Source organism: Sceloporus occidentalis, unplaced genomic scaffold (genome assembly GCF_023333645.1).
Source record: "Sceloporus occidentalis isolate IW3139 unplaced genomic scaffold, rSceOcc1.0.p SCAF_46, whole genome shotgun sequence".
NCBI lineage: Eukaryota > Metazoa > Chordata > Lepidosauria > Squamata > Phrynosomatidae > Sceloporus > Sceloporus occidentalis.
In genome coordinates this window covers 6,359,926-6,386,064 of record NW_028317026.1, presented here as the reverse complement: position 1 = coordinate 6,386,064, position 26,139 = coordinate 6,359,926, and the positions used below count along the sequence as shown (strand labels likewise).

At 39.3% G+C, this 26,139-nt stretch overlaps 1 protein-coding gene across 2 annotated transcripts in view; it reads right to left on the bottom strand.

The window, feature by feature from the left end:
• LOC149289378 (bridge-like lipid transfer protein family member 1) overlaps window positions 1-26,139 on the bottom strand; it is a 91,537-nt gene that overhangs the window by 16,735 nt on the left and 48,663 nt on the right. The window contains exons 41-72 of one of the 2 annotated variants that reach the window (XM_089490693.1): window positions 25,311-25,530; window positions 24,297-24,455; window positions 23,010-23,185; window positions 21,804-21,979; window positions 19,297-20,003; window positions 18,875-19,120; window positions 18,636-18,729; window positions 17,546-17,596; window positions 15,713-15,919; window positions 14,759-14,997; window positions 14,401-14,645; window positions 13,533-13,638; window positions 12,692-12,789; window positions 12,301-12,486; window positions 11,631-11,799; window positions 10,872-11,083; window positions 9,705-9,903; window positions 9,432-9,491; window positions 9,073-9,299; window positions 7,842-8,042; window positions 7,523-7,653; window positions 7,209-7,332; window positions 7,021-7,130; window positions 6,405-6,495; window positions 5,781-5,846; window positions 4,400-4,644; window positions 3,807-4,019; window positions 3,394-3,574; window positions 2,799-2,988; window positions 2,198-2,353; window positions 464-603; window positions 160-349 (exon numbers count right to left, since the gene is read on the bottom strand). In XM_089490693.1, coding sequence (XP_089346819.1) covers window positions 160-349; window positions 464-603; window positions 2,198-2,353; window positions 2,799-2,988; window positions 3,394-3,574; window positions 3,807-4,019; window positions 4,400-4,644; window positions 5,781-5,846; window positions 6,405-6,495; window positions 7,021-7,130; window positions 7,209-7,332; window positions 7,523-7,653; window positions 7,842-8,042; window positions 9,073-9,299; window positions 9,432-9,491; window positions 9,705-9,903; window positions 10,872-11,083; window positions 11,631-11,799; window positions 12,301-12,486; window positions 12,692-12,789; window positions 13,533-13,638; window positions 14,401-14,645; window positions 14,759-14,997; window positions 15,713-15,919; window positions 17,546-17,596; window positions 18,636-18,729; window positions 18,875-19,120; window positions 19,297-20,003; window positions 21,804-21,979; window positions 23,010-23,185; window positions 24,297-24,455; window positions 25,311-25,530 — 5,815 coding nt within the window. Of the gene's footprint in view, window positions 1-150; window positions 350-463; window positions 604-2,197; window positions 2,354-2,798; window positions 2,989-3,393; window positions 3,575-3,806; window positions 4,020-4,399; window positions 4,645-5,780; window positions 5,847-6,404; window positions 6,496-7,020; window positions 7,131-7,208; window positions 7,333-7,522; window positions 7,654-7,841; window positions 8,043-9,072; window positions 9,300-9,431; window positions 9,492-9,704; window positions 9,904-10,871; window positions 11,084-11,630; window positions 11,800-12,300; window positions 12,487-12,691; window positions 12,790-13,532; window positions 13,639-14,400; window positions 14,646-14,758; window positions 14,998-15,712; window positions 15,920-17,545; window positions 17,597-18,635; window positions 18,730-18,874; window positions 19,121-19,296; window positions 20,004-21,803; window positions 21,980-23,009; window positions 23,186-24,296; window positions 24,456-25,310; window positions 25,531-26,139 lie in introns of both variants that reach the window. The other variant, XM_089490694.1, reaches the window with a different exon arrangement.

Sequence of the window (26,139 nt, the reverse complement as noted above, 5' to 3'; positions counted from 1 at the left end):
ACATTGATGCTTTGATGTGATCCGGTATTGTACTCAGCATTAAGTTCACTGCACACAACAGGATTGTAGAGGTTATTGTAAAGGGCCGCCATGCTTGAAGGCGCATACCGTAAACAATGGTTTATGCAAGCATCCTATATTTATATATACCTGCCATGCCTGGTTTGTTCATGTTTGCTTTTGATCCACTTGGCATGGACAGATTAGCAGAACTACCATCACAGGGATGCCCAGCTCCAAGCGTTTCCAGTTCACTTCTGTTTGAAGAGAACACCAAGTCTAAGGATGGCAGCTTCAGCATGCATTCCACCCGAGACACTGGCAAGCAGCTGAATTTAATTTGCGAGGGCTAGAAAAGAATGATGATAAATATACATACTCAATTTTCAGTTAAAATGCTTAAAAACACAAACAAAAAATCTATTGCATGTATGTATGTGTATAAAAACACTTATATGCATACCTGAACTCTCACATACACGACCACATCAACCGGGAATGACGAGTAAGCAGATGTCGATGAAGACACTAATGATGTTGTCGACTCTTCTAGTGGGTCCTGTAAGTCAAACTGTGCAATGTCCTCATCCTGAGAACTCACGGCTGCCAAACAAATCAAAAGACATTGGGGAGATCCATGATAATATGTAGGATTGAAGTCTGTAAGCATTAAACTCCTCCCTAACGCCACTGGTGAATACATAAATCCAAGAACGGAAATCCGGAAGACTGTTTAAATCATGCAATTGCTACTGGCAGTTATTAGCACAATAAGACAATGGCTGTCACTTTTTCCAGATCTGACATTTCGCAGTTCGGTACCCTTCGTAAAGCACAATATTTGCCACCCACTTAATGTGTACAAGTCCTGGTTGCCATCATCCCAACTTTTCTTTCTATACATGGGTGTCCCTTGTCCTTACAATTACTCCAACTGTCAAGGAAAACTAGTTTACATGAATTCATTTTGTACCAAAACTTATGACAGCTCCCTGTAATTAAGGAGGCATGTATACCTACAAACGAGTTGGCCCGTTACATGAATATGGAGACAGATACTACTTTGCGCGTACTACTTCGTTCCACTCTAGTATGTTTGAATATTGTTGTATATCATCAGTGCATCAGTATACATAATCTGGCGTGTACTCATGGCAGAAGTCATTATACAGAACAGTGATGAACTACAGAATACCTGCCACAATATAAAAAATAAAAGAAACCGCGCAATTCCTACCAAACCTGACATGCTGCAGCCTGGTAGGCTGTGTTTTTCACATTATACTTCATGTCGGAGGAATGAACACGGCGTAATGGGTTTAATTTCCACTTTGGTATGGAAAGCTTGGACATATTTCAAAAGACAGAAAAGTGAACTTATTTGAATTTTCCCCTCCCACATTACCAAGTAATCCCCTAACCTCATGAATAACCTTTACAGTATAAAAGGACTAAGATGGGTTCTTACAGTAAATTGTAAAATACTCTGAAATACAGATGGTTTTCATGAAGATTGGAGCCAAAAAGAAACCTAAAGCAACACATGAAGCAAAGTCCACTCAGCGCATTATATTATATATTATATGTTATAATACTGTCTCACAAAAACAGCTAATGATTAGTTTGACCACTATGCTCCTTTAGCTTAGATGGTCTTTTAGTAAAAGTTTCTACTTTTTGATGACCTGACGACTCAATAAAAGGCATCAACTTCAACTAAAGCTGGGCCAATACGACAATATTCATCTGAATGGAGTGAATAGTGTCTGGCAGATGAGCCCACGTAACCCATCTGAACTTTATTCCCACCTGCATAATAGATGGCTTGTATACAGGATAGGGTGCAGGGACAACACAGCATTTCACATACTAGTCCCAATTTAACATCACTGTCCCATATATATATATATATATATATATATAAGCCACTACAGATCTGGACTTTCCCTTTTTTTACTTTGGTGTTGCTGTTCCACAATCATAATAATTTGGCTAAAAGTTAAAAACACTATCAAAAAACATTTGTTTTATTAAAAAAAAAAGGAATTACCTGAAAGACGACCTTTTCATGCATGCATGCCTTGTAGATAATTTCCAATATATAAAGTGATAGCACTTTCATACTGACATCATCTACAATCTATATGTATCGGTGGCTTTGTACCGTGCAATAAAGCGATGGAGGAAGGAACGTTACCTGCATAATTCCTCTCAATAGGCGTGATTGGAATGGTTTCCAGGGCCTTCTCCAAGAAGTCAAGCAGGTTTGGGCTAATGACCATCTCTTCAGGCAGTGACTGTAGAGCTACCCAGGCATATAATTTAGCCGTTTTAACGCTTCCCTTTCCTTTGGCTGGAAAAGCAAACATATTCCTACGTTTACAGAGACATTACACCCATTCTTTGCACATTTTAACTCAAACTAGACATTGCTTTTAAACCAATACACTTAGTCCAATATAAAAAAAATTAAAAGTAACTACAACTTGCCACTCCAAGATAGAAATAACACACCATTTATCATGGCTAAGAAAATATTACACTTTTATTGTTTAGAATGAAAATGTTTTTCAACCGTGGAAGTATGACATCATCACTATACTGATTTAATATTCCAAATGGATTATAGTAAGGAAAATGCACATTGATGGAATGTTGGTGGTGTGTATTCATGCGAACAGGGAGTAGCTGGTCAGGCTCAAGACGTTATCGGGAAAGATGGAACATAGAAGTAACTAAGCATAGTACAAAGGGACAGAAGAAAGGGAAACAATTAGTTGTCAGGAAAGAGTAAGTACCTGAAGGGAAAGGAGGGGACTGGGGAGGTAACAAGGTGTTAGTCTTGCTGTGGACAGTGCTATAGGTAGGAGATGTAGCCGTGTCTTTCATACCATACAGCTTGGACTCTTTTGAAAGCGTCCTTGGTAGAGAAGATCCCCTTGAGGCATTCGGCGACTCCGTCTTTAATGTTTTGGAGTTGTAGTGTAGCTGCATCGGAAAACACATGAATAGTGTTACAAATGTATGTGTCCATACAGGTAAAGGTTTAATCAAAAAAGCCCCAAAAAACTAAACAAAGCAAATGTTGTACAATTTATAAATGCCTATTAAAAATAAGAGATGACTACAAAAAACACTGCCTAATTACTGACTTTAATTCAGTTTCATAAGCAAAAAATATTTATCATTAACAACGTACAGTAACTATATATTTAACAAGTACATGCATAAACTTTATCTAAGGTCAATCAATATTATACTCATTTATTCTTTTGCATGCTAACTAAAAAGGAAAAAGTAGTCCGGCAGCTACATAAAATAAGTCAAATGATCCATGTATATATATATATATATACTATTTAAGGGGGGGGGGGAAAGAAAAACAAAATGTACCTTTACATCTACCCCGGGAATATAAAACACTGTTGTCTCCAAGTCACTTGCTTTGGTTTGTAGTGATGACGGCACCTTTTTCCCAGCTAGCAAGTGACTAGTAGAGGCATAGTTTGTTTGGAATTTTTTCTTTTTAGATGGAGAGTCCTGATCGAGGCTTCGAGAGCTTCTGTCATAGGTCCTGTTTCAAAAAATAAAAATCAGACTGTACAAAAGCATAGTTATTTTTCACATATTTTGTATAGTTTGTATGGCTGCTTGAAGTAGTAACAAAAACATAATCATGACTAAAGGTTTGTATACCGTAAACCTAAAGAGTATTGTTAATTGTGTATACAAAATCTGCTGGCCCACTCGCTATAAAAAATGAATAATAATAATACAATAAATTCCTTATGCCTATGGCACCATACCGCCTTAAACTGATATCCTCGTGTTCTTGCTGAAGTGTTGTCGGATGTAAAACACATTTGCCGCTATCAATCTCCACTCTAATATCCAGCTCAAAGTCGATGTTCCGCTCTGTGGTTGCACTGGACACGTTCCGATTTGGTGTTGTAGGCCAACGTTCGGTGAAGAGTTGATGGACCGCTGCAAAACCTGAAGATTTCTTCCGGGTGCTCTGCCTGAGAAAAGAGTTACTGCTCTCGTTCTATATCTCAGGTACAACTTAGATATTTTTTACAATTTTGAAACAGGTACTAGCAGTAAAAAGTAATCGTAGGTCTGGATTCTTGGGCACTTTATTCAATAAAATAATATTTTATATGATTACATTCTAAGAGCGGGACCTGGAGAGTCCTGCTCTCGCACTCTTTGGAGCGTAGAAGATTCTAAGTGGTTAGAAAAGCCATCGATATTCAGAACAGTGTAAATACAATACATATTTACTTACATACGAGTAACTAAATTCTAGTAACAGAAATCACAAGGAAAATATATTTTTTTAGGTTAAAAAATATTACTATATAGGTTGTCTGTAGGAGAAGGAGAGCAGAATACTTACTGGGCTTTCCGATAATAAAACAGTTTTTCTCTGTCAGGTTCTTCCTCCTTCTCTGAATCATCGGAGGATGAGGAGGAACTGTCTTCTCTTTTCCCCTCTTCAGTCTGGAAGGGAATGCTTGGTGATAAGACTCGGGGTGTGTTAGGGGTGCTGAACACAGAATGGGAACCTTCACTAATGGGTGAGTAATGGGATGGACCATCAATGGTAACTGACAAAAGATCACCATCTGCCTCCTCCGGAAACTGTTTCAAAAAGGGAAAAAAATAAATAAAAAAAAGCATGAAAGCAAAAGGGAAAACCGTTATCCATTTTTTGGTTGGTTTCACTGATGAACACAGAAAAGAATTAACAAAATGTCCGATGCATTGAAAAAGCAGAATGGATTTCTGTTATTTTTAAGACAGACAATGGTTATGAATGTGATGTAGTGAATTAATATGAGCCAGTAACAATGAATCCAGCCACCAAATAGCATCAAAGATGTAGCATTAAATAAAAGACTCAGCGGGACCACCTGGAAACCAGAACGCAACAGTTAGGTAAAAGTGCATGCGAAAGTGTACGGCAAAATGTACAGCAACCTGTGAGCTAACGTTACCCATTTACCTGCTAAACTAAACTACGTATAGAGCACATGCGTATGTCTAGTCTCCGAGGGCCAAACATTCACTGTGCGGATCCTCAAAAGATGATTTATATGGAAGCAGTGGAACTCAAACTAGTCAACAACCACTGAAGGTGAGCCATTTACAGATTAGTCCCAATTTAAGATTTACAGCATTATATTCCAAAGGGGTTATCAATGCAACCTGGGAACACTGACTCGCTGTGGTATATGACAGGGATGATTGTAATATTCTACTAATGCTTCTTTTTTGGTAAAAGGGGAGATTCTGCCACGTAGTTTAACAGCCAAGACAGAAGACCACCTAATAGGCCAGGTATTATGGAAGCTTCATGGTGAATTTAATGAATTTAAGTGGGAGACTGTATTCAAGGGCCTTATAAAAAAGGACCACACCACTAAATGTAGCTACTATAAGGACTTATGACTTAAATGTCTTCTGTTCCTCTGACTGTTAGAGCTACCCACAACCAACCCTGGAGCAGTGATAGGTGCTGTCTCTCAATCGCTCGCCATATTGTCCCTTGTCACGTCCCACGCTAGACCCGCACACTACCTCCTCGAGGCAGGCTAAGCTCTGGGTAGAATGTCCCAGTTCACCCAACTCTAGCTATCCCTAGGATTTCCACTAGCATTTAGTAAAATCAGTTGATATACATTCCGTGTAAGTTATAGTTCAGAATAAGAAAGGAAATTACTTTCACCATGACGCTAGAGACAGACCGACGGCACAGCTTGTAAAATTACAAATACCTGAAAGTACCCTTCCTCCCAAGAACAGCCAGAGTGACGATTTAATCCTAAAACTGTCCTATTCAACTTCATTTAGTGAAAAGGGAAAAAAGAAAGAAATAATTGTTTTTGGATAGGAACCAATAAACAAATAAGATAAATAAAATAAAAACAGCACATGAGTTCCACAAGTAATTTTATAAATATATTTTTTTTTTAAATAAATAATTAATAATTAATGCGTGTTTTTCACGGTAGGTAAAAACGAAGTCCTACTAACCAAAGATATGCAAGCCTCCTGCCTCTGTTTTTATACCAGTCACTGTACAGGACTGCAGAACCCATTGGCATTATATCATATGATAAAATAATAGTAATACTAAGTGCACATATTTACTGCACATTTCCATCAAAAATTAAATATGTCAAAGATGTAGATGTTGTACCAATAAAAAACAAACACTAAACCAATTTATTTTTGATCTGCTACCAAATGCCATGGGAGGCTTATTCGGGAGCCTGGCGGCAATGTATGGGTGTCATGATATAATTGGCATGGGTGCTGCCACTACCAGCTGACTTTATGCACATAAATGGAGAGGGATATATTAACATTCAGAGGATGTAAAGTTATCACGCGCTTACACTGTCTTGAATATTGAAAGTCACTCTGGGCCCTGCAGGCGAAGCAGCTTCAATACGTATTTCAGGAAGTTCTTCACCATCCAGCCTCGAACTGCACACGGTACAAAAAACATTGGTTAATTACGCAGATTTACAAAATCTGTTTTAATCTGAAGGCCAGTAATACTGGTTTTACTGACCAAAACAGCACGTCGATATATTTCCACATTATATCAACTGATTTGCTTATTAGAGCCATATCTCACACTATAGGGAAATAAAGATCCACATGATGTACTTTAAGAGTAAAAATGGAATGGAAAAAAGGAACCAGTTAGGAAAACCATTTACAACGTCTGCAATGTCTTACAATATTATATGTGTATATATATATATATATATATATTGCAGGCTTATAATAAACATACAAGGTACTTTCATTCTCTAAGGAGTTGAGAAGATGAGCGTTAGAGGAAGTCTTTAAAATGCTCCATCAGATTGATGGCTGTTTTTCAGATATTGACAGCTTGGTCACAAATTGTTCCGTTACTTGCAGTATTTCATGGTATTAGAAGCAGTAAATGTTTGGTCACATTAAATGACTTAGAGAGCTGTGTATACTAAAATTGCTCAGTACCTGGCTCTCTCTGATCTTTTCAGAGGTGGTCTGCCGGAGGCGGTAATACTTTTGGAACGGTTGTAACTTGGTTTGTATCCAAGGCCCCATTTATCCTTCAAAGAGGCTGCCTATAAAAACAAAAGCACCATGAGGGAAATAAAATTCATCAGGGTTTACTTGTTGGGTTTTCAGTAAGCCGCACTCACCCTCATGCTTGACCTGCGCAGCTTTTTACGGACGTCCCTGCGAATGTCATTCACGGCCACAGACTCAAGGTGTTGATAACGCTGAATTTCCTGATTAATGGTACCCTCGCTTGCTCCAAGTTTCCTTTAAAAATGAACATGAAATAACCCCACGGCCTGTCTGAAACATGCATCCTTTAATAATTGAAAAGGGTCCAAGAACAGGTGATTTCCAGCCTACATACCATACGAATTATATACCCAACCGGAAATTAAACAAACATACATAGTGGCTGCTAATGAGGGTTCTAAAAAATAACCTTATGAAGACTTACTTGAGATCATCAATCACTTTGGCTTGCTCATTGAGTTCCCTGATATCAACTAAGCGTTTCCCAAATTTCCTTCCTCTTGGGTCCGAACTCTGACTCCCAAGCTGTCCCGGCCGCCGGTAGTCTATGGTCTCCTTAATGGAAATGTCAAGTTAGCATCCGAGCGAGACGGTTCTTCGAATTAAAGTAATTACATTGGAACCAACTGATCTCCCCGTGAGTCCAGCATGCAACAATCACAGATTAGTATCAATTTGATTTCCCTGAACATTGAGGAGTGATCTGAAGAGATTTGATTTGGAGACGCTTGGATTTTACATACATTTGCCCATGAGCGAGACCTGCTTGCGGTCGAATGTGACCTGATAGAACCACGAGAATCAGACATTTCTGAACCAGCAAGATACTCTGCGGGGACTGAGTAACGCTGGCGCTGGGTTTTCAGACCAAGTAGGTGATTTACAAGTCTCTGACCAAGGGTAAGCTTGAAGCCTTCTCCATTAACCCAACCTCCTTCTGAATTCTAAACGGCAAACATTAACGTTAGAACTACAACTAACCAGATTTACTCTAGATAGTTCGACATTTTCAGTTAACAGTCACATGTGTAAAAGACATTTGTTAACAAAAAACAACAGAAACTTCCCAAAACCAGATCCCCTTGTACTGATAGAGCACATTTTTAATGACATGAGGGGTCTAAATAAGACGTCCAGGCATACTAAGCAGGGTCAGTTATATTCTGTTTTGCCAATTTACATGCACACGCTGCTTGACAAGGCACTGTTCTAACTCAAAATGCTTCATTCCTCTCCGCTTCCGAACATCAATGTATATTGTAAGAATGATCTTGCCTGTTGTAAAAAAAAAAAGGCAATGCCGCAATAGCCTAAAATGAAAGCTCAGTTTAATTCTGTTTGAATTTCAGTTTGCGCATCTGCTATAAATTGCTAATTGCCATTTTTATATTTTTACCCTGTCGAAACAAATCATCAGGAACTCTATGTTGGCAACTTGACAGAGCCACAAAGTACATCCAACGAACAGTGCCCAACACCACAAAATTCAAACAGAATTGGACAGACATTTAGAAATATCGATAACAAACATTTATTTTTTTTTGTTCTATTAAATACTATTTAATTATATATCTATCTATATATTGTTTTCTTACTAGGTCATACAAATAGGAGTACTTTTGATTCAAACTAACAGCTGGAACAGCTGATGCCATATTTCAGCAGAGAAACAAAAGCCAGGGAAGAAGATGAACACAAACGCATTGCTGGAGCCACTGCTGATTTCATGTGAAGAATACAAATCTAGGAAATTAGGGCCCCAAGGTAAGATTTTCATGTGAGCAGAGGTTTTACGCATGTCATCCACCTCCATACAAAGCCTAACTCTCTGGCTCTTAAGGATACAATGTAATTGATCATCCCTTGCATGGCTGGCTGTCCCGAGCCCACAAGCAAGCACTGGCCTCCAGCACAACGCTGAAAGGACGAGGAACCGTCATTTTGATGAGAGAAACTATGTGGAAAGAAGCTTACAGTGTGGACTGTAGGAGACATGCTGTCTACTTCATCCTCATCTGAAAGGTCGGCCATGTTTACAGAGTTCAAGTCGGCTATGTCATCAGTATCTTCTTCTCCGGTCAGGGTTGTAAGAGTATTGCCAAGGGCATTAAGCCTCTTTCCAATATTTGGGTCCATGTGTACATCGATACCACACATCTTCCATAGCACGTTTAGTGTCCAAGTCCCTGCACTGCTGCTTTCTAATTATAAAAAAACAAAAACACCAACACGTAAAAACATGCTTAGATGGGAATGGGTCACGGATTACAAACTGCATTGCTTTTTACATTCCATACAACGTTTTCATATTAAAACCGCATTACGCCTCTTACCAGCAGCAGCCGGACCTGTAGTTCTTGAACATACTTCGTATGTTCCATCTGGAACCACACCTGAAACAACAAATATACTCATAATGAATGAATATTAGGCTTTTATCCAATATGGTCTTTTAATGCCATTAAATAACCCAAGATGTTTTCTTAGTAGCAGAACCTGGAATTTTCACTGCATGTATATGGAAAGAAGAAGCATCAATGTGCATGTAAACATGTATTTATAACATATCTTTTATAACATATTTACAGAGAAAGGAGTATACTTACAGGCATTCATGACGAGATCTGCTCTGACTTCAGGTTTCCAGTCATCCCAGGATGTTTCAAATCCATCGGCAAATCGGATACAGAAGTTTTTAAAGTGCCCTTTGCTTACGAGAGACTCAGAAGAGCAGGCGGTGATCAGGGTGCTCTCAATGGTCAGTACCAATGCAGAACCGGTATCGAAATCTGCTGTGTGATTTGCCTGGAAACGCAGAAAAATTATAATAAATAGATAATAAAGCATCTATTAATAAGCAGTCATGTTAAACGCAAATTAAGTCCCAAATGTCTTGAGACAAATGATAATAAAGGCAGAGAATATATTGCCAGGTTAAATAAGTATTCTCTGAAAAAAATGTATATTTATATGTATTAAGCACTAACAGATGCACGTAGCTCTTTTCAGTTATGGAATAATTGAGAAATGCCCCTAGAGTAGACAATAGGCCATCGAGGTGGATGTTGTAGGTCTTTCTGGATCTGACTTGCATTCTGCTGATTTCATGCTTTTTTTCCCACATAAGGATAGTTTACAATTAAACACAGATTGCCTCACAGAGGGACCCTATGCTGCATATTATATGCACATATGCTAATTTATGCCAATACAGTGTTGACTCGGCGAGGGGTACGTTTCTTCCCGTTACTTTAAATAAACAGGCTTCCACGTGCCCCCGACGAAGCCACTCTGGAGGTAAAATGCGCACAAGTCTACCTTGGTATCTTGCTGTACATCGAAGTACAGACATTAAATATGAAAAATATAGTTTACTAGTAAAACGTTTTTCTTATAACTGAGAAAATACTGTATAGTTCTTTATTGATATAAGTGGATGCTCTGCTGCCTACTCGCAGGTTTTAGATTATTTATATATAATATAGGATTATTTCCTACCACTTATCTTTTTTGATATTTCTCTCTTTTCCTTTTAACCTTAGTATTAAATACAGATTAAGTTTTAATTATGATTATCACTTGGCATATTAAAAGTGGACATTTTGATCAAGGGTACAAGGGGTATTAATACAATCGGAAAGGAGGTCTCCTGCCCGAGTACCTACACTTACATCACGATCTATGTATTGGTAGGCAGTTCTGTTATTCTCTACACATCTACACACCTTGCATTGGAGGGCCACTGTAAATTAAATCTACGCAAAGACTAGTACCTGTAATGTGTTGGTTATTGGCAAACAAATCCCCAGATCGTTCACTGTGAGCTGTAGGAATAGTGTCCCAAGGGCCTGGGCAGATGTCTGCTGGATTCCAGGAAGCATGTCCACCACTTCCTTTGTAGCCACGTGGATATCCTTGTTTAACGCCAGTCTCTGCTCATTCCAGTTATCGTAAGCCGCCTTGTAATTCAGCCAAAAAAGCACAGCTAAAGAAAAAAGGAATAACCATCACAACGAATAGTGGTGTTTGGGAAGACATATTTGCACAGGCTTTGACACACACAATAGTTGTGACCATAAATGATCAACATTAAGCACTGCAGACTGCATTAAGCATACAGAAATAGAGATTCAAAGTACGTAAGAAAATGGACAGGTCACTGGCGTTTTCATTTGCATTCTGCATGTTCTTGTGGCTTCCTCTGGTTTTTCTGCACAATAATTCTTTAAGCATAACCCCTAAGTGTACATGATATGTGGAGACGCAATCCTCACTGCACCGGACAACTGCTGGAAGCAAATGGATTTAGTTTTTCTTTGTGATGGAAAAAGTCAGGGGTTGGCACATAATGTGAAAAGGTACAAAGCGGGTTAGGAGAATTGATCCAAAAAGAACACAATTATTAACTTAAATCGGGTGCTGATTTTGATTTCTTAATGTAAATGTATGCTTTTCCATAACAAGCGGGAGGCATCGACAAAACCGATTGCAGCTTCCAGCGTGGACAGGAATAGAAACACAGCTGCTCTTACCTCTATCAAAGGCCACAGGCTGTGCGTAGACAATAGGCCTGCTCAGAGTAATGAGAACTGCCTCCCTGCCACAAGAGCCACCGATTTCCTCCTGGAAGGCATTACGCAAGCCAATTCGAGTTTTAAAATAAGCAACCTGGTGGAAATCAGACCCAGCCTCCTCATAAACCTATAAAATAAGAAGAAAAAAGTAGAGGGAAACTTTATGGAATCATGCTACACTACAGGTTGATGTTAACAATGTTAACAAATATGCATATATATATATATAAATGCCTATACAGACAGTGTTCCCAAAACATGGGCACATCTCTCGTTTACACTACTTTGTGTGACTGGATACATTTTTAAATGTATTGTTTCTGCATTCCCATATGTCTGCAGTGAATCCACGAATGTTGTTGCAAAAGTAACTGATAGAGGACAACAAATTCATCATCTGTGGTATATGGCCATTTGTTTACTCTTCTGAAGGAAATTAGATTACAGGAATATTTCTGCTAGAATTTATAGGGCTTCTATGTTCAATGATGCCATTGATGGGGAGCCTTATTCCGCAGACATTACAATATGGTCAGGATGGTCACTGCAATCTTTTTCTAGATCACGGTGTCTGTTGTGTAAGCATTGTTTTCAAAATGAGTTTCAAATGGTTTTCAATCGCCCAAACCTGATGTTTCACGATTTGTCCAAGAGCCAAATTCAGATCTACTTGACATTTCCCAAAGAGTTTTAAATAGCTTCTGCTTCCTGGTACAGCTTTGGTCTGAATCCGGTTGGACAACTCCAGTTCTATCAGTCCAGTCTCGAACCTCACGGCCCTCATGGATGGGGTGGTAGCGGTCACTTGGATCCCCTGGAAAGTATAATAAAGAAAGTCAGATTGGTAATTGTTTCCAGTAGATATCAGCAAGGATTCTAAAAATATATTTGTTAAGTGTAGTGAAAAAAGCTACAATGCACTTGTAATTTACCTCCCTTTTTTAACACTCTATAAATAAAATGTAATGTAGGAACGTTGACAGGACGGCAGGTATACATAATTCAGTACACCCACCCACCTTAAATCTCAAGCTTAATGAGTAAAGAAGGATCTTGGGTTTATCTCCATCGGTTGCACCATCGTGTTCATTCCAAAGAGGAATTGGTTGCTCCCCACCTTATCACAAAAAACAAAACAGAAGTTAACACAGTTCCATAAAATATACTAAACCACAGGATTATAACCGAATTAACCTCAAAAAAAGGAATTTAAAGTAAACCGAGTAGCTGGTTGACAAAGTTCCTCAAGTGCTGGTCTACTAGCACAATGTAATCGGACATAACAGGTTGGCCATACATGTAAAACATGGTAGCCATACAAAAAGTACAGTTACATTAACAGATACAAATCAAGTTACCAAGTTAATAACTTCTATCATGGACTATCATTTCCCTTGGGGTTTTTTTTTATCTGAAGAAAGCAAGGATATTAGAAAAGTTTTAGGATTCATTAACATGTAACTGACTTCTTGTTTTGTTTGTTTAGTCTATGTTTTCCTAAATTGCATGGAGACCTAGTTGGTAAAGGGCCTTGAGAAAGTCATGATTTTTACTACTATGTAAGGTATTTAACATGTCTGTCATTAAAACCTGCTTCAAGCAATATACTCTTAGATGTGCGAATGTAATCCAGCACATGGCTAATACAACAAGAAGCATAGGCGTAACTGTTCAAAGCCAACTTCACAGTGGGACCTAATGTTTACGTGAAATTAAACTCATGGAACAATGGAAGACTATTCAGAATTCGCGAGATGCTTGAGGGCAATCTTCACATTATAAAGTAGATCATTTAGGTAAGCTAACAGTAAAGAAGGGATAAATAAGGGACCTTCAGGAGCATAACAAAAACAGGCCAACCTGAGACTTTCTGGATAACTTCATTGACCTCTTTCATGAAGACCTTCTGCACAAACACCAGATGGTTGAGCAGATCGGTGGTTAGATTGTGCTCAAATGACCCAACCTGAAAAGGAGATCAAATATTTGAGATTTGGTTTTGTGGTTTTTTTTCCCGTTTATCCAATGTTGTTTTTTATCAGACGGCAACCAGACCTCTGTCTGTCAGTTTCAGTAAGAGTTATAAACAGAGTCTGAAGAACACTATACAAACCAGCGAAACAAGTCAGCTGATTGGGACATTCTATTGGTTGCTAAAGTGATCAGACGACTTTGAGCCGTACCAGTGTCACTTTTAATACATAAAGCCATGTCATTTTTGTTTTATAACCCCCACTTTCTTACGTCGCTATGAGTTTCCAATTGTACAATTTAGTGCAATTTGTACTTCATAAGTACACAAACATAGATTGAACCTGATTCATTAGACTGACTGTCACAAATACAGTCATCGATCAAATAATTCTTTAAATTTAAACACTTCATATCTCTTGGTTAGGAAAAACAAGGTCAACCAGTTCACTAGTTTCCGGAACACTTCTGGTGTTTGGAGGTCTTAATTTAACTGCATTGCAATTTCCCGTTTTGATAAAGAGTTATAAAAAAAGAGTACCACAGGGTATTAACTTAAATATTAATATTAATTTAGTTAATATTGCTTATATTTTAACATTCTTTTACATCAGTTAATCCGGGTATTGGCTACATAGCATTTAAATTTCATAAGAGTTTCTGATGTAATAAGTGAACAGAGGGACAAGGAGTCAGACATGAAGCTCATCAGTCTGTTATAGTTTACTATTTTGTAGATGGTGCACACGTGTTTTACCTCGGCCACACAGCGTAAGTAGTTTCCTTGCAGATAATAACCCTGCTTTGCTAGTAGGTCGTCCATGCTCCATGCCTGGTCAGAGCAGTTGTCATGCTCCTCCATAATGTACTTCCCAGACATGGTGACTGGAGGGAGGTTAAGGCTGGCGGACGGGGGAATCGTTGATGTGTCTGTAGAGGAGACCTTTGAAGTAAAACGTAGCCTATGGTTTGGTAGCTCGAAAGTAAACCTTGTCTGGGCACCTGCAACAAAGTTCATATACTGTCAATCAAAATGTTGAAAATACATCACACACTCACATACAATAGGACATGGCAATAATGATCGGATACTGTGTATGGTTGCATCTTCTTACCAGTCATTCCATGGCTTCTCATCCTTCCCATCTTGTACTCTGCTTTCAAAGAAGGCAGTAGGGCGGCTCCAATGGCAATACCATCTAACATGGCACTGAACTTCAACACAATGGGCTTCTTTTCTAAACCTTCTGGAAGCTGCGGGAATTCATTGGTTTCAATAGGAGTGTGGTTCACACTTGATGGGGTCTTTTCGGAAAGAAGTGGAGTTGCAATGTCCTCTCGAGGAGGTGGTACCCTGTTAGAGAACGGATAACGATAGAGAGACATATTTTCTTGGTCCAACACAAAGGTAAAACCTAAAAGCAGATATAATTATACTTACATTCCACGACAAGCCTGTTAAAGGAGGCCTTCCCGTATATTTTTATGTTACAAGTGTTTGATTATATATATATATATATATTCCATGTTTTTAAGTATTGTGGTGGTTTGTTTTTAAACTATTCCAGTTTTGCACATGATGGTTTTCAAAAAGTTGCATATTGGCCATGTATATGTGTTCTATTCTATCTCTGCAACAAACACCCTGAATCCCCATCATACTGCCTTAAACAATAGAATGGCTCAGTCTTAATCACACAGCCGGACACAGACTAAAGATAAAAGTCTACAGAGAAAGGGATTTCACTGGATAAGCAAGAATCAGCTCAGTGTGTGCAAGAAAAATCATCCAAGATATTATATGACTGTCTACAATGGCAGCCCCCAGGTCTGCACAAAAAGAATTTATTGGAACAAAACGTGATAAAACCAAGCTTTCTTTATAACATTACATCACATTATTTACGCTCTGTTTCTTTAGCGGGACTTCCCCTTCAATATAGAATATATAATGAAATATGGAAGGCAACACCAGTAGGGTATATAAAAAGGGTTTAAAACCCCAAACTGATACCGTCACCGCTCCGTTACACAGAGAATACTTGTTTTTTCCGCTGAGTGGTACTCACACTGTAGACGGCTGTCGGATGAGGTCAGAGATCTGCTTGGAAAGCTGATGTGAGCTGCGTACCATCATGCTGTGCAGCGTGGCTGGGTGCTGCGGTATGTTTATGCTGATCGCTCCAACTTTGAATACGGCGGCATTGCTGGTTTTCAGACCTCTCTGGGCACTGTAGAGGGCTTGAGATTTGGCGATGCTGCATTTTACCACAGTCCTGGATAAATACAATTCATTCAGAGCTTATTGCAATGTAGGATTATCCATGCATGCCCTCGAACCAATATTTAAGTGACAAAAGCCCAGATGCATGCTTTAAACAGCCATGTCTGCTTACATGCGTTCTTAACACAGAATAATGTAATAACTTGCAACACATAGAGCGATACAGTTTATACTAGGGCTTGCAGCATATAATTAATACTAATAAAGGATTTATTGCAAATAATACGTGAACACCATTAAACCGTGGGCTACATACGCAGCTACTTAATCACGTATTTAATTCTTACCATTGGCTTGTTATAGGAAACACATTACTAGCCCTATTAGCAGTAAGCCACGGAACTGCTGCTTTTGATGAAATGACAGCTGAATATATTTTCTGCTGCATTAAAAAACACCTTGGCAATAAATAATTCAGCTTGGGCGCAAGAATGTGGATACATCTAAGCACATAGGGCTCATAGCATAATGTTTTAGGATACAAAATATGTTGGCCCATACGATGGACAGAAGGATGGATGGATTGATAGAGCTGCTCCTAACATGTACAACAACGGAAGCTGCTCCTACGTATGCTACAAACCAGAACAGGTTTCGGAATATGCACTACTGACGCCTAGGAATTGTCATAGTTCTGATGCTCAGATGTTGAGCTTTGAGGCAAGATAGAAGACCATTAAGCCAGGCAGCCAGAACCACGGCAAGGAAGTAATTAACCTACTTCTAATTATAACCCAGTTACTGAAGCGCTGACCTGAAAACCCCTTTCGGTGGATGTTTAGATTCATAACATGGATTTTTACCCAGCACCTTCACTTCTACGCATCTTATTGAACGACCATCTCCTCTTTGCCTGCTCTCGGCAATTTGACTCTTTGATTTTGCTGGCAGCCATTTTTTTCCACTTAATTTTGAAGCGTATATTCCTATTTTTGTGTAATAGCTGTGTAGATTTGGGGTTATTTCCTAAAGGCAGCATTGAGTTGCGGTTTCAACTGTTTCACTTCACTTCATGAAAGGTAAAAATTGGCAAGTTTCTCAGCAGAAACGTCCAAGTTGGCCTGGTATAATGCATAGTTCAACAGGTAAGGAGACTGAAGACGAAATCTTGCTGACCTATCGACTTATTTTTAAGTCAATCTTTATTGATTTTCCAACAAAAGGTAAAGAAATGAAGAGGGAAGGGAAAGTGTGAATGTTCAACACAGGATTACTTAAGAGAGTCACTAAGTGTCATGGGATCGTTGACACCCTGGTGGGTTCTGGACACTTACGTTCAACCCTCCCCAACGAAGTGGGCACTATCAATTAGCCCATTACCACCATGTGGACACCCCTCTCGTTTCAATTGTGATAGTTGATCTAGTAGGACCCCCTACAACGGGGGAGAGAGGTAAATATTTTTTCTATGGAGGACTGTAGGACAGTATTATCTATGGACGGTGATATATTAAGCTTTATTTGCTTTGGCTTCATGAACAACCTGTATTCAATCAGACACGGAAAAAAAAAAAAGCAGGACCGACACCGAACAATGAAGTAATTAACAAAATTCAACAGCTTCTCGCAAGACATCACGATACCACAACCACGGAATATATATGATATCAGGACATACAGAAACTCTTGTTTGGCCGTGCTTGTTGGAGATGTAGGGAAATCCTCCAGTCTAAAGATGACGTTTGAGAGGGAAGAGAAAGCAAAGAAAGCAAAGAAACCAAATAGAGAATAAATATCCATGCAAGAGAAGTGTGTTATTTACTGTTACCCACCAATACGACACGCGGAGATCGGGGTGTACAGAATATTATTACTAGTGAACAAAGCCATCGAACAGTGCCACGAAAACCAGAGCGTACAATGTATTGAATTTAGACTGCCGATTACAGCAATATTTGGGCACAATTTAGATAAACTTACAACACATTCATTGTGCCAAAACATGGACAATATGGGGAAACCTGCGATTTTGCAAAGTAGCTTTGATGGCACAGACCGCGTGAATGAAAGGTTGTCGTATTGATGGTTAAACAGCATTCCGCAGCAGGTTAAGTGAATATGGCAAAATTGGAATTAGATGCCAATAACAAATCTGAATGCGGGTTGCAGCTTCTCAACATCAACATGATAATATGTTAGAAAAACAGATTTCTGATGGACTTGCGTTTTAGAATTTTATTTTTTTTTTTAAAACAGATAATCCAATATAAAGCTCTCTTTACGTGACTAAGTTACCCTGCTAAACACTACAAGTCCATCAAGTGAGGGTGATAAGGCAGCTTATCAAGTAGTGGTAGTTGGGTGTTAATCCTGGAAAAAAAATTGCGTATAATAGTGAAAATAAAAATAAAGGAAAATATATTTTTTTTTTTCTAAATTCAGACACAAAACAATTGTATTAATGGAGAGATTCATTCGGATGGTTTCCCTGCTCACCAGCGGTCTACGTTGGAGGAGATGCGTTTGACGGACTGCATGGTTGTGCGCATGCACAGATACTTACCGTTGGCCAGATCCAGTGCTGGCTCACGTGAGACTTCCAGGGAGTCCTTCTAAACGTAATTATCTTTTCTGCTTACATGTAAAGAATGCTTATTAAAACGCGAGGGTGTATGTTACATTAAACGGCCCTTTTCAAATAAAGATGGCTGGACTACAGTCGTAACAGTCTTACTCCTCATTTAAAAAACGTTAAACACACAACTTACTGAATATTTGGAGTGATGCCTTCGAGGAGAACAATATTCACACCGCCGATATGAGCTGTAGCACAAGTCTCTGTCATTTTCTGATGCAAAACATCTAAAAGTAAAGGATGTGTTAACCATTACATGTCATCTCCCCCACTAACAAACACGTGATGCACTTTTGGCAGCCATAAATGACTCCGCAATTCCAATTCCAAACTTCGGTTAGAAATGTACCCACAGACAACGAGCGTTTCTACCTTTCATTTTTTCTTTTAGAGTAAAACTGCCGTGAATCCTCTTGAGCTCGGACTCCATGGTCAGGCCACCAATGTCCGCTTCAAGATGCGTGCGGTTGACCATGCCAATTCCAAACACTATCAGCGTGACGTGCTGGGGTTCGGTCACAACCAGGCTGCGTTTCCTTTGATTTCTATTCAGACTGTTGCTATCCTGTTCATTCTCAAACACCACTCGGCACGTGGGCTCTGAAGGACTCCGACCGCCTAAAAATGAATCCAAGCATTGGAAGTATCTTTGAGAATAACTAACGGGTGGCCATGGAGCATTAAATATTGTAAGCCATGAACGCAAAGAATAATTAGGACAAAAGATTGTGGAACTTTTGTTCATTTTCAGGATAAATTCAATTTGAATAAAAATAACATTGAGATTGTTGTACCTGCTGGGCCAAACGGCTCTGATGACTTTTCCAAAAACCCAGTGGGATCTGATATAAGAGAGTAGAAGTTCAGGAGTTTATACATGTTCTGCCAACACTCTGCAGAAGGCTCACTTTGTTCAGAAACGGTGATGGAATCGGAGTCATCCATGTGAATTGCCATGTGATCCACGGCATCTTTTGAGCCTTTGCGAGAAACCTTTGAAGTTCTCCGCTCTGATCTTCCCAGGGAGTTCTTGTTCCGCGATTCCTTCTTGTTGTTTTCATTGTTGGCTCTCTTGCTCTTCATGTTATTTACTCTCGTGACCCCGTTTAGACTGCCACGAGAGCTGCGGCTGAAATCAGAGGAACGGAAATCTCGGTGTTTTCTCGTTTTGAAAGTGGGCGTTGGAGAGGCTGATCCAGCTGTGTACCTGCTAAGTTTAATATCTGTCTGGGTCGCTTTGATGTCATCAATCATTGTGCTGAACTGATGAATTAGGCGGACCAACGCCATGTCCACATGTTGACTAATTGACTGGCAAGAGATGGTAAAGTTGCAGTGAAAGGTGTTGTAGTATCGCTTGCTGAGATCATGAAAGGACAGGGCATTCGTGGAGTTCTGGGGGGTACACATCGACTTCTCCATTATCACTGCATTGATACTAAACGTTTCTAGCATCAGAGCTGGTTTAAACTCAAGAGGTGGAAGATTGATGGCTCCTTGTCTGAAACAATAAAGTGATAATAACATTAAAATAAAGACGTAAATATATTACAAAAGGTATTCAAATATATATTTCATCAGATAATTTACCAGAGTTTCTGCAATCCTGTTGTAAGGTTAATTATAATGTTTTTTCAACTTGTTCAACACAAACTAATGAAATTATTCGTAACACACCTACGCAGATTGCGGCCAGGTATCCACTTTCCAACAATGCTTCATACATTTGCCACAATAGGCACGTGGATGACTGCAAGTATCACACACATTGTCCTACCAAATATACCCGCATACTAGAAGTTATAGTTATCTGGATGGTGCCTTCCAACATGGCAGCCTGGGTGTGGTGTGCGCATGCTCGGTCACCCAGACTGCTTTAAATGTAATCCCAGAATAGGTACACAGCAGCCACATTTATTCTTCTAAACCATTCAGCCCGTCTAGCCTGCCTGGTTTTCCTGATGTAATCAGTCCTTGGTCTTATCTTAGATGCCTCGACCACTTCAGCAGGAAGGCTGTTGCACTTATCCATCAGCCAATATTTATGAATAAAACTGTACCGAGCCTATGTTCTTTAACCCCTTCAATCCCAGGGTTTTTTGGTACCTCAAAGCCCAGAGCAATTTTGCCATTTTTGCGCTGTCGGTTCAGCGATGATTCTCTTTTACTGTGAATAGTGTACCCATGTAAACTAGGAGAGATAGAGCTTTCGTTTGATACCATAGTTGGATGATTAGCTGAAAATTTAGAATGAGAAATTTAGTAAAAACTAGCGAATTCCCTCTGAATCCTCACAAAATTAGGTAAAGTGATGGAAAATCCCCTCCAAGTTTATCAATTCAGGTGTCCTGATTTCAGAAATACCTAATTTATATAGATTTTCCATACTTTCCCAGCACCAGGGAGCATACTATAAGGTGTACAATTTTGTATAATTTTTATGCCTATGGCTTAACGGGTTTGGGGGTTGTGAACGGGGGCAGGAGGGTTAAACTGGCTAGATGTTATGCTAGGGCAATGGGAAGTAAGGTTTTTTTAAGAATTTTTTTATTATCTTTTTTTATATATATTTTTTTTATTTTAATTTTTTTACATTTTTTTTATTTTTTATATATATATATATATATTTATTTTTTTTACACAGTAATGGTTAGAGGTCCTCCTAGGGACCTCCTGAACATGCCAGTGATGTCACAGTGACATCACAGCTCACATTATACATTTTTTTAGTATTATTTATATTATTATTTTAATGATTTATTTAATACTATTTTTAAATGACTAACCGTTTTGTTTTTTTCAGCTTTTCTGTTACAGGCCGGGAGGGGGAGTGAGAGAGATGGTTTCTCACTCCCCTCCCCGCGATCCCCCTGCACCGATCACACTGTGATCTCTATGCAGGTCCTCACAGACCTGCATAGAGATCGTAGCGTCTCTGTGCCTCATCGGAGGGCAGGATATCCCCGCAGGGACGTAACCCGGAAGGGAATGCCCGATCGCGCGTTTGAAACTGCGCGATCGGACAGTTTACGTGTAACAGCTTACCGGCTTTCACGCCGGAAGCTGTTACAGGCGATCGGACAGCAGAAAGCTGGCAAAGTCGGCTTCTGCTGTCAGTGAGGAGTCCAGGCTGTCAAACGACAGCCTGGTCTCCCGTGCAGCGGCAGGGATGTGTCCCTGACGCTGCACGAAGGGCTGGACGTACTGGGACGTCCATAGGGGTTTCTTAGTGGGCGTTTTTTGGACGTCCCGGTACGTCTATAGGGGATAGAAGGGGTTAAAAGTGCAAATAAAAGCAGACCTCCTGGCTCTTTTGCTCCTCCTCTCTTTCGAAGTGTCTGAATCGACAATGTCCGCTCTGAGGCAGTCCAACGTGCCAGAGAAAGACAGGTGTTCTCCGAAATACATTCTGTAGCTGAGAGGAACAACATCCTGCGACTGGATCCCCGTATAACTCAGTAGAGGTTTAAATACCACCTGCAAAGAACAAAGCATTGTTAAAAACAGCAGAAAGTTTCATTTTAAGCGAACGTAAAAACTCAAAAACAATGCTCTCATCGTTGCAATTTTCGCTTGCTATAGATTTTCATTAATATATTTAACCAACTACAGTGATTGATTGCACAGATGTAAAACAAACCCAAAATCTTTTTTTTTTTTTTTATCTATACACTTGCCTGTGGTTCTGTGATTTTAAAGTCTACATACTTTGCTGGTGACATACAATTTAAAATAATGAACTATTTTTTTTAATTTTCTTTTCTTCTAAATAGGTTCTTTTCTTTGAATCTGACAAAACAATAAATGTCACTTCTGTTGTCTTCCATTGAGCTAGAAAGGCAGGCACTGGGATGACATTTGCTTATTTTTTATCCACTGTGCAATACAGAACAAATTGAATTTGCATTAGTGAGGGTAATGGGGGGAAAAAAAGCAATCAGAATATATACTAAATAATTGCCCAAAAGGTAGACCTGTAAAGCATACTAACTAAATATAGCAGATGTGGTTTATGCATGTATGGCCACACCGAGTGCCCCACTTCCGTAATCCAGCCAAAGGATAGTATTAGGGTTTAGGCACAAGTCTTGGAAATAGGGCACAGGCCCCTGGATCCCTTAGCTACTTTTCTAAGGTATTTTGGATCCTAAAGAAAAACTGATGTTGTAGCCACTCTGCCTTAGTTACTAGGCTTCTTCTGTAAAGTCTTTCTTTTTTCTATAACCCAGAACATGTACCGTAATTATAACAAGGGACACCGCCACAGAAGATGTAAAGAGACCACAACCCTCTTTCTGCTTGTTTTTTTTTTTGACATATAGACAGATAATGTGATAAAATAACCAATTGGTCCATCTAGCCTGCCCTTTAATCGCTTTTTCATTACTTACTTTCTTTGGGAAAGTTTTACAGACATCCCAAGCTTTCTCTAAGTCCTTTACTATGTTTTCTGTAGTACTTGTACTGGAAATGTTCACAGCTTTTCTGAAGAGTAACATTTTCTAACCTGTGCATCTGCAAGCTGGACTGCCGAGAGTCCCTGGTTGCCCTCTTCAATGCCCGCTATTTCATCTTGGCTAGTGCTGTGCTGAGACTGAGTGCCGTCCAGGGTGTTCTGGTCACTGGACAGTACGGTGTTGAAGTCAGATGCTGAAGGAATTGTAGGGAGATTATGTCCAGTGCCTAGAAAAGCAAATTCAACCAATATTACTCCAGCAGGAGTTTAACAGTTGTAAAAAAAAAAGTTATTCTATAACTACAGACATAAAACACTATCTTATTTTTAAATGAATCCTCTTTATGAGTTTCATGGCACCTCTTGTAACGGAACACACTGTGTGTTCTGCATGTGTTGCCTGTGGCAGTATGGAGGATATAGGCTGAACTTACTCTCAATATGTAGCTTAGCATTAAAAAAAGAACCTCTTCAAAATATCATAATTTCTGAGATAATCTTTATATAAGATTGATAACATTTGAATTCGCATAGCACAATTATATATATATATATATATATATACATACATATATATACATACACACACATAGAGGTTATTTCTCTAAGTGGCGAGTATGTAATATAGTAGTGATTTTCAGGAAAGTGTCAGTGTGAATGTGACAGATATCCGGTAGATATACAGATGGATACGCACAGAGATGTATATAGACAATGAGCACAGTGAACACACGTTTTGTAATAACCGGTTTTATAAACGCATAACTGAATTCAGCTAATCCTGGAGAGCCTTTACTGAATGACTGTTACAATCATGCAGTGTAGACACATTCTAAGTCCTGTTATTTCCACTAATTAAGGATATATTTTATTTCAATGTATGTTTTGGCAGTTAGTTGTTCTTTATTCTAAAGGGTAATTATCATTTATAAGAAATTAAACACACAATAGCAGCAAAAAAAAAAAGGCAAGCCTCCCAACATTTGGCAGGAGAGTTGTAGTTTTATCTCAATGGCGTACGAAGAGCCAACCTCGGTGAGCTTCTGTTCCAAAAATAGCTTGGGTGACCCTGTAACAAGCATACTTAAAAGAGTAAGATTTCATTTCACCTCTGTGATTGCACTATCCATTATGCAGGGCCAGCTCAGCCATTCTCCCAGAGAAATTCGGCAGGGGTGGCTCTTTATAATGGAAACCACAACTCCCTGCCAACTCTCACCTTATTGAATAAGACCCTCTCTCTTATTTCTGCAGCTGAAGAACTCGTTTCACAGCCCCGGCCTCATTGCATAGGCAAGTATATGACGCTTTCTGACGCTGTAACCTAACCGGGTATACCTGATGGAAGGCTGTTGTGTCCAGACTTGATCATGGGAGACTCTTGTACCACACTGCCTCTATTACCCACTGCATTTGACATCCAGTTATAGAAGCTCACAGAGGATGGTTCAGACAATAAAGGGTGTTCTGACAACATTTCTGTGGCCACAGGATTCCCTGTATCAATAAATCAGGAGACATTTCAGAGAACTCTTACCTCCGGGAAAGATAAACACACAATTAGGCTGAATTTTGTAAATCAAGACATAATTATTAGGTTTTGGATATGGTGTGCTAGGTGGCGAGGCATGTGCTGATCACAGACCAGATTCTGTAAGCCCTATATTTCAGCCTAGATAAGTCATTAGGTCAAAGAGGACAACTTTCCGTATCCTGGGGTATGCTCATTCTCACATCTTATTATTAAAGTTAATAAGATGCGAAATGTAGTGGTTTTTTTTTTTTTTTAAACCAGACTGATAAAAAGAAAATACACACATTAACATCCTTAAACTGCATTACGCTCACTATGGCCAATGTAAATCGGTTGAAGAACAAATATATATTTCAAACTAAAGTACAACTTCAATTGGTCAGTCGTTATATTTAATGCTAATTATCGTGATACTTTTTTTTTTTTTTACTTTGTGGGGGCTCCTCTATCAAATGAGACGCAACACACGCATTACAATGGAAACGATAAATAAGAAAGCTACATTCTACTGACTTATGGTAGTGACCAAAGTACAGACAATGCAATGTAACAGATATAGGAAGACGGATGTATTAGCAATAAATGCAAAACGTACCTTCTATGAGCTAATATCTACTGCTTCTTTTTAGAAACTATAACAAAACCTTCAATTTAAAATGGAGAGAACATACCTCCAAAACGTTTAAGAAAGACAGTTCAAAACAGGAGGGCAGAAATCAATCTACAGTTTCTTGGAGGATCTGTAACCCATGCTATGTCCACGTGATTCGCAGGACTATATATTGGAGATTAGAACACACGTTTTATAATGATTGTACCTGTCCTTGTAAGAGAACTGCTTTTGACCGCTGTGGCAGTTCGTTGAGGAGTTCCTTCCAGGAGGTTATGCAGGCTAGGAAAGCTGCCCGTCAGGTAGCTCAGGAGACTTTCTTTCCTGGGGCTTTCTTTGACGGGCATTCCGGAGCGGCTTACATGCGCCGGTGAATCGTTGGCAGTGTCTCCACTGGTGTAACTCAGAGATTGATATGGATGGACTCCCTTCAACACAAAGGTGGAACATAGAACGGGCTAGATGAACCTCAAGCCAAAAAAAGCAAAACGGCAAAAGAGAGCGGACATTTGCCAGCTAAGGTGAGCATTTAGATCACACAACAAAGAAGCATCATCAAAACAGGAGATCTAGTTATCATTTAGGTGGATAGTTTACCTAACAGCATTTCACAATTACAGTCCATTGGGCTCATACAATCAGCCTTGTGTAAAGACTCAAACCTTAATCCGTCCTTTTCTCCTCCTTTGGAATATATTTGCTTTCGGCATTCATGTTGAAAACCATCAACAATGTAATTATAATCAGCACACCTTCACCCTGGCTTAAGGTAGCTACGTGTCATGTAGCTGAAACCTAGAAGGTCTCTGGGTGGAGTGAATGTCCTCCGAACCCTGTACAGATATACTGAATTCACAGCAGATGGTGGCTGCGGTAGGCACAGATGGACCAAAAGAACTTGTCTGTCCGGCCCCCTTCCCACATACATTGCCAACATCTCCACATCCTAACCTAGGTAGTATTGTAGTCCGTTTCTTTAGGTTGTATTTATAAAATCCATTTGTGAATGGTGTCTGTGGTTTTCTGCAATCTTTACA